The 12,254-nt window shown below is 45.2% G+C and overlaps 1 protein-coding gene across 2 annotated transcripts in view; it reads right to left on the bottom strand.

The window, feature by feature from the left end:
- Window positions 1-12,254, bottom strand: part of ASTN1 (astrotactin 1) — a gene marked incomplete at both ends in the record, with an annotated part of 323,470 nt that overhangs the window by 145,414 nt on the left and 165,802 nt on the right. For both annotated transcript variants that reach the window (XM_082865541.1, XM_082865542.1), the window contains one exon: window positions 7,054-7,138. In XM_082865541.1, coding sequence (XP_082721667.1) covers window positions 7,054-7,138 — 85 coding nt within the window. The remainder of the gene's footprint in view (window positions 1-7,053; window positions 7,139-12,254) is intronic.

Below are 12,254 nucleotides of genomic sequence, written 5' to 3'. Positions count from 1 at the left end.
TATTAGCTCCCCAGATGATTCTTAAGTATTTGCTCCATGAACTGGCATCAGGGAGTCAATTATTAGGCGTATTTTGCTCTCTTATCATCTTGAGTAACCAAGGTTACAGTTGCCTCTAAGAGGGGAGCAAAGGGCATCACCTAAAACAACCCCGGCCAGGGGCAGCTCTAGCTCCTCAACTGCATTTGTGCAAATGAGAAAAAGGCGCACACCAGGACAAATGCCCCCTGCGTCTCAGAGTTTGCTTGCCTGGGCCTGCAGGGGCGAGGTTTCACCCCTCAGCTGCTCTTTGTGCTAGATGTCTACCTGCAATGTACAAAGCATATGGCTGTACTCAGCTGACTGACCACACGCCTTTTGTGAAAATGGGTCAAATTAAACATGTTTCCACTTGAGAAAAATCCCTAAGAATGAGGTGCAGGGTCCCCCAAGACAACTGAGGGGACTTGACCCCGTTAAGCCCATCTGAGGAGGTCCTGGTAGGTGGAGATCCACTTTCAACCACTCAGTTCCTGCCTGCTCACCCAGAGGGGCTCAGTTCTCCTTCTTTCTACAGGGCAATATTTCAGCTAGAATCCGGTTACAGCAGAGTTTCTAGCGAGAGAAGGAACTAGGAACTTTAGGTTTAATACTAAGAGCTAAGATGACCTGTTTGACACTGAAATAGGTGGGAGAAAGGACAGCCACATTTCCACTGATTCCTGGGGGAAGTGGAGCAGATGGAAGTAAAGGAAAAGGGAGGGAAGAAAAGAAGAATGAGAAACAGAGGGCCAAATAAAACCACTGGAAACCCTTGCTAGGAATAAGTGAATAAGTGAGAGGTAATCAGAGCCACACACGCACGCACACGCGCACGCACGCACACGCGCACACACAGAGAAAAAAGGACAATAAAAGGAGAGCTAATGGGAGGATAATCCCGTTTGTGCTTGGCATGGCAATGACAGGAGCTGGGCACAGACAACGAGGTTGGGGCTGGAGGGAAGGGGAGGAGGGCGCCCAGAGATAAAAGAGCAGCAGCAGGCTGGCCTGCAAATCTTGTCTGAGGGGTTGGAGGAAGGTGAACAGGGCATCACTGATACAGAGACAGGCATGGGGGTGGGGAAATAAAAGCCAGACGATGAGCTAGAAACGGACAAATGCAAGTCAGGAAATGTCAAATGTCACGCAGGACTGTCTGACTCCATCTGAGCCACTTCTGACGAGACTCTGGGAAGGTCAAAGAAGGCCAGACACTGCCCAAGACCTGGGCTGGGAATCAGAGCTACCCCCTAGCATTCTAGTCACTGCCATACAATGGTCCAGCATTTGCACGTTGATGGTCAGACAGCTGAGAGACTGTTCTGGCTCAGCTTTAGGTGGCCAGAAGCTGAGAATGGGTTTTAGATCCTTTGGAATCATCAGTGCAGGTTGGTCTCTGCTAACACCTAGAACTCAGAGGCAAAGGCATCCTCTCTAGTGGGCTGTGGTCATTTTTCTGTGAGTGGTCTCTAGGGAAATGTTTAGGATGGCATCATTCAGACAGATCCTAATAAAACTGCCTTCTGTCAAGGACGCTTTGGAGCAAGACCGAGGGGCTGAGGCCAACCATGACAAACATGGTCCCCATTCTTGGCTTGAAAAGGAAACTGGATTCTATGGTGTGGGGCATTTGTTCCTTATACAGATTTAGAATCCCTAAGCAGGGATCCCTGGGAGGGTGAGTAGCAGGGATGAGCTGTAGGAAGAGAAAGCACAGTACAAACCTGGGACAATGGAAAGGCCATATTAAGGTGGCACGGGCTATGTACGAGTGTGTGTGTGTGTGCGTGCACGCGCAGGCACAAGCACACACATGTACTAGTCTGGGGGGGATGTCATGGTAAGTAGGTAAGTATGTTGCCTCCTGAGCAGGCAGTGAAACAAGTGCTCTGATGAGCAGGATTATTCCTGACAACAGCTTCTAAAACCTTGGAGAAACACCTGTTCATTTCCACAGCTGGTCTTTTCCCATCTCATAAATTATGACTCTATCACCATTCTTCAGCACTGAAATCTAGTAATATGTTCTCTAGTGGGGAATCTCCTTGGTATTGCCCTCTGTATCTGAGATGCCAGAATAAGAAATCAGTCTGTTATTTACCGGGAATCTTCAAATGCATGAATTTAATCTGACTGTGGTGTTCTGAAAAATGTATCTAGAGGCCACTGGGTATACTCTTAATTTAACAAAAAACATTATTAGAGCCTTTCTTAATAATCTCCAAAGTAACTAAATAAATTTGTTTTTTCTCTTCTAATATTTTCATGTAAATCACCTCTCTTGCCTCCTCCACCCTCATTTATTGGTTTCATTTCTTATCTGTGAAATTTTTTAATTTGTCCTTGTTGTCCTAGCAGACAAATATCACATAGAGACACTAACAGTCCCTGGCTGTGTCTATGAAGCCACAGGGTTGGGAGGCTGAGCAGCTGTGGATTCACACAGGTTAGACAGAGATGTGGTGAAGCCCTGCACTAGGGCGGGATCCTTCCATCCCGGGTCCTCTGCTGGGCACCTGGGTCACCAAGGGTGCTGGGGCAGGCAATGATTGATTTTGTTGCCAACCTCAGAGACCAAGGATGTAACCTCAAGCATCCTATGTTCTTTTAATAACTCATTAGAAGTCTGTCATCCATGACTTTGTTTAAATCTTTTTGAAGCTATTTTTACTTTTAGTGAATCAGAGCCTCTTTTGTAATGAGTTCAGTGATTTTACAACCTGCCACCCTGAATCCTGTCACCTGGGTAAACTACAGTGGCTGGCTTTATCACCAAGATTCACACACGAATTTCTCAACTAGCCTCCCTTCTCCTTGGGCATTTCTGGCAAAACCAGAGTCCCCAAAAATGGCTGCAACCCCCTCGATTCACATGTCTTGTACCTATGGTCCCCAATTTTCTGTCACTCTTTGCTGTCTGGTCTTCAAAACTTTTATCTACAGGATAATTTTAAGGCTGCTTTATTCGCAGGATCCAGATAAATAAAACCTTAGTCTTGAGAGGGGTTTTTTTTGTGCGTTTGTGTTGGTTTTTGTTTTCTTTTTAGGATCGTTTTAATTTCTTTTGAAGGGTCCAGAAAAATAATGTGTAGTGACGGAACAGCCCTCCACATATACAGACACCTCCTGCTGACAATTCCAGGGGTGTACACATGGAGCTTTAAGGTTCAAAGCCTTAGTAAGCAAGAGCTCTTTAAGATCTAGTCTCTACCCACCTTATCAGCCTCTTCTCCTGTCTCTATAAACTGCACCCGTGAGCTACCCTGAGTTATTTGTTTGCCATTCCTGGAAAAACCATGCTTCTTAAGCCTCCATGCCTTGGCATATGCTGTTCTTTCTGTCTAGAATTACCTTCGTGACCTGTTAAATAGAACAGTTCAAGATCTAACTTCCTCATGAAATCCTATTCCAGATCCTTAGATGTCACATGAGTCAAACTGTAATCCCACTGAACTTTGCTCAAACCTTTATTTTAATAGGTTTTAAAATTCATTGTAATTTTCTTGTTAGGTGCCCATCTATCTATTCTAGACTATTAGTTCTTCCAGAGCAGAGATAACATTTTCTTATAATTAGCAACCTACTTTATCCTGGGCCACGATGGGTAATACAGTGAATATCTGCTGAAAACATGAATGAGTGAGAGAGTAGATGAAGGAGTAGGGTGGGGAGAGGATTTCTATAAATAAACCAGCTCACTCATGTACACATACACACACACACATCACACACACATGCACACATACAGGTCCAGGTAAACTGAAGCACAAAGCAGAGTCTGGATAAAGCTGCAGGTATAACTCCTCTGTCTCCCAGAATCATCCATTTGTAATTTTTTGTATTAATGTCCTTGACCAATTTTCTTCCTTGTCTGAAAGTCACGACTGCTTGTTGATACTTCTGTCCTGGTACATTAACCTAGATTTTCACAAGGGAATTCATTTTAACTTTCACTGGCCTAGGATTGGGTTGTTCGACTTCAAAAGCATGTTCAGCTACTTTAATGTATGCAATATAGAATACTAAGTGACAAACATAAACACCCACACAAGCTGTTCACCTCTCCCTCCCGGACCATTAAATAAAACATTCAGGAAGATCAGGCCAGCCACTGATTTTTCCATAATACCCCAGTACGTGTCATTAGTTAGCAATCTGTACTTTTCAAGTGACAGTCTTCACGTTCAAATCAATTTTCATTAATTTTGTAAGAATCATTTAAAGAAACGTGGCATCCGATCCCTGATTTAAATCAAGATGTATGAATGTTCTACTTTTCATTTATCTTGTCATTTTATGAGGAAGATGCAGTCCTTTGTCTGGCACATTTTTATATACATGTAAACATGCTGCTTATCACTCCTGGTTCCATTATTCTCATGACAGTCACTTTTTTTCCCCTCCTAACAGTTGCTCCATTATTTTGTTAGTGTCCAAAATGAGACCTTATAGACAGTGATGATCAGAGAATAATGGAAATTAGAGATGGAAATGATAGATTAGGTCTCCTTGTCTGTTTCCTGGGGCTAATGTTCCTGTCAGTCTCTAACTCAGGGCTCTAGCCTGTCTTATTTTAAATGACACCAACGTGGGGCCTCCACCATTTCCCTGGAGGCTCTTGTCTACATCCAAGACTGTCTCTACACACAGCCAGAGGGAATGATGAAGCCTTGTGCAATTACCCAGTGAAGTCAGGCCCATCGTCACATGATCTGTCTACAAGGCAAGGGATGTGGAGGCTTGAGCGATTAGCCACCAAATCCAATCACTGCAGAGAGCCAGCCTGGATCATTCAGGGCACAAAAGTGAAATGATTTTTTGTCATTGTTTACTTCAGCAGCAGGTATGCAGGCTAAGAGACAGAGAGCTGGTTATCCATCACCTTTTCCAATATTTTACTCAATATGAATCACAGTCAACTGAGATTTTCGGCCAGCACATAAGCTAAAATCTTGGCTCCTTGGCAACTATGCAAACATGTCAGAGGGCAGAGCGTAAGGGGACTGAACTGACTTTACATAACCATAGCAAATGGCACTCTTTACTCAAACTCCACTTGGCATCTATAAGCCAAGTTCTCTGCCCTTCCCACCAATCTTTCAACAACCGGCCACCTCATATGCATTTACCCTTCTCCAAACATCTTCCTCTACACTTTGTGGACTGCCTCCCTGATAAGATCACAGATTCAGTGGAACAACGGAGCCATCCTTCATTTTCACTAACAGAAAAATTTCATGGCGTTTTGACTTCCCCCAAGTTTTCTGACCTGTGACTCAGATTTCCTTTCCTTAACTTCATTCTCTCTTGTCCTTATCCCTCAACTTCAACCTGTTCCAGCACATCTGCCCTCTTCGAACATCTGCAGGCATCTATCATTCCATGACCTAGTTATCAGCTGGTCAAGTTCTCTGAGTGGGGTTCTTCTTCCCCTTCATCATAAATCACTCCTTTGGGCTCTGCAATCATTTTTATTGCTCTTCTCCAAACTCTCACCCATTTTTCTCCCTATTTATTGCTTTGAGAGTCCAGAACCACATTCAGTATTCTAGGCTTGGGCTCCTCCGAATCATAGAGAGGAGGTTGAGCATCGAACTCAGGGCTAGGAGTCCTCCTTGGTGCCGTGGGAAGGGACGGTGATTTCTTTTCTCCACCTTGCCAGGCTACAAACACATTTCCACTCTGCAGTCTAAGCAATCACTCCGAGATGGCTTTTTTTTTTTTTTTCCGGTATGCGGGCCACTCACTGTTGTGGCCTCTCCCATTGCGGAGCGCAGGCTCAGCGGCCATGGCTCACGGGCCCAGCCGCTCCACGGCATGTGGGATCTTCCCAGACCGGGGCACGAACCCATGTCCCCTGCATCGGCAGGCGGACTCTCAACCACTGCACCACCAGGGAAGCCCTGAGGTGGCTTTTGCCTTGATTTCTTTCTAGTTTCCCCTGTCCCATTGATTGCTATTATTAGTTAGCATTCATTGATCCCTGTCTTCTCACACCCTCCTCCACAACCCAGCCAAGGCAGACAGTAATCTCTCAGCACCCAAAACAAAGTAGGAAGTTGCTTTTAAAAGGCAATAGAAGGGCTTCCCTGGTGGCGCAGTGGTTGAGAGTCCGCCTGCTGATGCAGGCGACGCGGGTTCGTGCCCCGGTCTGGGAAGATCCCACATGCCGCGGAGTGGCTGGGCCTGTGAGCCATGGCCGCTGAGCCTGCGCGTCCGGAGCCTGTGCTCCGCAACGGGAGAGGCCACAACAGTGAGAGGCCCGCATACCGGAAAGAAAAAAAAAAAGGCAATAGAAGATGGATAGTGGTGATGGTGGTGCAACAGTGTGAATGTGCTTAATGCCACTGAACTGTACACCTAAGAATGGTGAAAATGATCATTTTTATCTTATGTATATTTTTTCTCCATGAAAAAATTCAAAAAAAGTAAAATGAATAAAATATAAAGCAATAGACAAGGTAACTATTTTATCCCAGTTGTCTGTGCTTGGGGAAAAGCAAAGATCTTACAAGAAATGGTAATTGGAGATCAGGTGAAAATCCTTTGACTCAATGCCAAGCACTCCCTGAGTCGTTGCATTTCACCCTCTCTGACAGTACTGGTGAAAACAAGTTTCCACTCATATCAGTCTTGCAAAGCTCGTTGAGCTCTGGGAGAGCTACACTGGAGTGTGTGCGACTTCACGTGTCTCCAACAAAATCATCAGCTAAGTTCTATCTGTGGAATTCTCGTGGCTGATGGCGGTGTGAAAAGGAAGAGAGGGACAGCTTGATTCCCAGATCCCAGCTGGAGGCCTGGGGCTGCGAGTCAGAGGCATCACCTCTGAACTCGTAAATGGAGAGGAAGATGAGATGGACACCACTGGGATGGTGTAAACATGGAAACGCACAGTGACACGTTCATCTGTTTGCTGTTCAGAATAGAACCACCCTTTAGCTCTGTCCCTCTCCACACAATTGCTCCACGTCACGTCCGCATGAGGGAGCGGTGACGTCCGGGAACTGGCTAACTCGCCATCCCCTCACTTACCCTTGGTTGGTTCCCCATTCATTCCGAATGCAAAGATGCTTGTGCACTGGATCCTTCATGTAACCCTCGTAGCAGAGGCATTCCCCTTAGAAGCAGGGTGAGGAAGAAGAAAAAGAAACAAGAAGAAATTGATTAACATGTCTGTGTTGGAGAAAATTAATATGAAATGATCACATCAAACTAACACTGGCACGGATGAGACCATAAATCCTATTATGCCACACATGCCCATCTCCACTGCCCACGTGAAGGAACACACCACCAATCTCTCCATTTTCACTACGTGATAACTTTCACTAGTTGAGGACACTAACGTTTACAAAGCACCTATTACATGTGCTCTACAGACACAAAGTCCAAGAACTCCTTGAGCAAAGGGACTCCTTCATTGTTATTTTCTCAGTGGCCAGTATACTGCAAGACACATATTAGATGATCAACACATGTTTGAGGACCACATAAGTGAGTTATTTCATCAAGTGTTTCTAAGAAATTTGAAAAGTACATATGATTAGCCATGCTATCCTGATGAGGGAAATCGAGGCTCAGAAGAATTACGGGATCTAGAGACAGATTTAAATGGCAGAGTTAATATTTGAACCTATGTCTGTCTGACTCCAGACCTTTTTTCCCAACCAGGCCATGCAGCTAGCCCAAGAACAACTGCTGTATTTAGAGGAGGCCACTTATACCTATCACAGTCTTATAAGAACTCTGGGTTTTTATTTTTAAGTGAAAATGGCGCATTACCTTGGTGCTGATAAACAGAAGAATCATCTATGTTTGTTTAGGGTATCGCTATGTTTCATTATCATTACTTACTTCAACAGTGTACCAAGAGGTCCACGACCCCTCTGGAGTCGTATGTGAAACTGTACATATGTGTATGTGCATCTTTCCTCAGCAGGCCTCCATAACATTCATCAGATTTATAAGCAAATCCAAGACCCCCAAAAGATTAAGAAGCATTGCTCTACTTAGTCTGACTTCGAAGAAAATTGTAACTGCTTCCTTATATTAATAATTCCTTAGGCGATGCTACATATCCCTAAGCTGCTGAAACCAGTTCCACTGAAGCCCCGGTACTGTCTTTTTCACTGGCTGGTTATTTAATTTACAGGTAGTTAAAGAACAGAGTGTGACTTTCTAAAATTTGGAAGTTACAAAGGTGCCAGACCCTAGGGAGACAAAGGATAAGGTTTCTTTATCTTCCTGGGAAGAAACACTCAAAAAGGATATAGATGGAATAATACCTTTGAGAGCTATTTTCTCTTTTCAAAGATAAAAAACAGTAAAAATGAAGTGAAGGGGCCTCACAGTTATGGGGGCAAGAACTGGGTAGGCTCTGAGCAAGAAGTTTTTGTTAGGATCTAAGTGCATCCGTTCTTGTTGAGACTGACCTATAAGCTACTGTCCATCAGGGTCTCACTAACAGATAACACTCGTCTTCCTCTCCAACACCTGCTCAGTCAAGGTGCTGAGGAGTGGAGTAGAAATGAGTAACTTAGTTTGTGAGGGATCCACAGGGAGTGTTAGATCAGTATTTTGCCTCCTGGATGACAAACTCAAGCTTCCTTGCAGGCTAGATTCACAATAGGGTGAAACTTATTGGCTTCAGTGGTGCTGAGCTGTATCTAGGAGCGGTCTGGGAGCTGGGAGTCGAACATAGGAAAACACAGCGGAAAATTCGGTAGCTGATGATAAGGCTTTCAGGTGAAGGCTGTTTCTCTGATAGAAGGAAAGATAACAAGGGCAAGGACCAGAGGAGGGCAAAAGAAGCGAAGTACCAGGAGCCAGGCTTCATACCGTATCAGTTCCAAAGAAAGCATGGACTCTAGGCTATAAGCTTCACAAGAGCAGGAACAAGCTAGTTTTCCCTATATTTGAGGAGACCTTTTATAAATACTGTGTAATGGAAAATAAACAAATTAATTAAAGAGTGTGTCCCAAATTTATAGATACCATCACCACCACCTTTCCCCAAGGTGCCAATATCAAGCCAACTAATGGGTCAAGGACCCAGAAATGATTCGCCCTTAAGGAGATCATCTTTCAATTTCCTTGTGGACATTAGGCATGGATATGATATTACAAAACAGGAAGGAATCTCAAGAGGTTGTCAAACCCATCAGTCTGACTCTTACAATGTTCTTAACTGGATGGCTTTGACAAAAAAGGTAGTCCACCTTCCACACCTGATATCTAGTTACCACAACACATGTAAAAATAAATGCAGTAACAACTCAGAGCTCGAGCAGAGCTTGATTTTCCTAATGCCGGCAATACCTACCATTTGTAGAGCACGTTTACCTTTCTCAAATTGCCTTCACAGTCATTATCCCCTGATGAGATTTCCATCATTCATTACTATGTGGGGACACACTACTGACAACAAGTAAAGCTTTCCTCCATATAATGTTATACGCAGCCCGGAGTCAGAGCAACAGAGACATTTTTCAAACATATCATGTTAGAGTTTGAGGATTTCCAAAATTCGTCTCTTAAATCATCCTCATTTCCGGAACTCACCAAACTTCCCTCTTCTGTATTCCTCCTAAAAACCAGTCTGGCCATCTACGTTGAAAGGAGTTCAGACTTGATGAGGGAAGTTGCTATGGCAACCAACTGCTAAATCTTGACTTTAAGAGGGGTTTCGTGCAAGCACAGGCTCTGACTGTTAGCTGTGAATTTTAAAGACCCCACAAGGGTGTTGGATGCCCTCCTAAGCTAGAAGTGTTACAGTCTCTGCATCTGCTGTGACAGATGGCAGGGAACACATGACGTGCCGACTCTGTGGTGGTGTTCATAGGAATCCAACAGAGAGACGTGTCACGGCCACAGAGAAGTGCCCAACTGGGATGGAGCGTGCCCTGCAGGAGGCACTCACAGACAACTACGCTGCCAGAGAGTAGAAGCCCACCCAAGAGATGATCTGTGCAGGGCCTGGAGATGCCTACACTGGATCTGTGCTTGGTACCCTGAAGGCAGATGCTGACACGCAGTGCCTTCCAGTCATTTCCCATTCCATAGATGGATGGGGCACAAATCTCATCGAACGATTGAAGAAAGACCTTGAAGCTAGGGCTCCTCAGACATGACTGGGCTCACCACAAGTTCTTCGTGACATAACTACAGATCAAGGCCAAAAGTCCTGATCACCTCCATCCTTCAGGTAGCAGTTGACTTTTATTAAAGTCAATTGGGTACGCTTCATCCAAAAAGGGAAATCTTTGTCAGACATCTGGGCTTGAATAATATCTAATTGCCTGGTCTCCTCTCCTGGGCAGACATCAGGCAAGAGGTAGGCTCAGAGTCAAACAACCCCACACGACTCCGGGAGGGCAGACAGAGGGAAATAGGCCAAAAGTACACCTTGAAGGGAGGTGCTTTAATTGAGGCACAAAAGAGAGTTTGGGATGAGTGGGCAATCCAGGTGGCAGGAACAAAATGGGAGCTGTGCTACCCCACCTAACTAGGTTCTAAAAACCAGGGAAGACTACAGGGAGAGAGAGAGGCCCTTATTCAGAGTAAGGAAAGGGGAGGAGGGCTAGAGTGAGTCTGGAAAACTGGTCCAATGCCCCTCACCAGATTTTACACATTTCTTCATGGTTGGGGCCAGCCTATGGAAAGATCTGGGACAGAAGGAATTTCAGTGACCATCCTGGATGGTGATTAAAACTTGATTTAGCTTGGAAGTGCATGCTCCTTGCAGACTCATAAAAGCTACATATCTTGAAAAGGGCAGTGAGGGTCTGTGGCCAGAACTGAAGGGGGCTGTGAAATCAAGCAGGTGTGTGAAGCCTCCACAGCTGCCCATATGGCGGAATAAAGGCCAGGAATGCAGAAGAAAGAGAAGTTGCTGAGGCCAGTTAGTCTGTGTTGCCCTCAGAAAACAAGCCAACACACAACCACCACAAAAACCCTTAGAAAGTACAGGAAAAGTCAACCCCTGGCTGGATCCATCCGGGCATTAAGCATTACAATTTCAGTGGTTTGCTGTTAGCCCCAAGTGACCAGAGACACGCCCAGGGTTACTAACCTAGGATGATCTGAGAGAGGCTGTCAGTGTGCAGTTGGCAGAGGGCTTCCGGGCTAAGGGCTTTAGGTACATTACGTCCCTCCCAGATAGCACGTTGCTAGAATGCAAAAGGGAGGCTGGAGTGGAAAATGGTCTCAAGTCTCTTCCAGCTCCAGTCCTTCCGTAGATTCCTGACACATCTGCAGAAGGTTTGGGCAGCCACCTTCTATAAACTGTGCCAGGGTGACTGATATAAAGAGGGCATAACAATAACAATGCTTATTTTTCTTCTGTCCTTTTTCTCCTTCCCTAGTCTGTTAGTTTTCTATAGCTGCCATAAAAAATTATCACCAACTCAGTGGTTTAAAACAACAGAAATATATTATCTTGCAGTTCTGCTGGTCAGAAATCTGATATGAGTCTCACTGGGCTAAAAACAAGATGTCTGTAGCGCTATGTTCCTTTCTGGAGACTTGAGGGGAGAATCTGTTTCCTTGCCTTTTCCACCTTCTGGAGGATGCCCACATTCACTGGTTCCTCAACCTTCAAATCCAGCAATGGCTGGTGGAGTCCTTTTCATGTCGTATCACTCTGGCCTCTTCTGCCCCTCTCTTCCACTGTTAAGCACGCTTGTGATTACGTTGGGCCCACCTGGTTAATCCAGATACTCCCCTTATTTTAAGATCAGTTGTCTAGCAACCTTAATACCATACGCAACTTGAATTCCTCTTTGCCAGGTAACGTGACATTTTCACAGGTTCTGGGGATTAGGTCGTGAATATCTTCGGGGGCCCATTTAGCCTCATACCATACCTGGTACTCTGGACCTCTGTGCAGGTGACGAGTAAACACACGCTTAAGTTTGAAACACGTTGGAAGGATGCCTGAGGAGAGCTTCAGGCACTGGAGGGTGCTCCTTTGCAGTGACTGAGTGCCTGTTTGTGTGTTTGTTTGCATGTGTGAAAAAGTATACACGTGCACTTGCACAGTTCCACCCATCCATGTGGGCAGACCCCTCGGCATGGCTGGGAAAGCACATGTCCCAACACCATGACATTTCCAAGTGAGTTAGCTGGAGGACTGCAAAAATAACGTCGACTTGACTTGCAGCCAATGCCCACACTCAGCTCTTTGGAGAAAGGCTTTAGGATGGAGTGTGGGAGGCGATAAAGTTTCTTACTGA

This window comes from Leucopleurus acutus, assembly GCF_964270905.1.
Source record: "Leucopleurus acutus genome assembly, chromosome: 2".
Classification (NCBI taxonomy): domain Eukaryota; kingdom Metazoa; phylum Chordata; class Mammalia; order Artiodactyla; family Delphinidae; genus Leucopleurus; species Leucopleurus acutus.
Note: the sequence above shows the minus strand (reverse complement) of the source record. Positions and strands in the feature narration are given on the sequence as shown.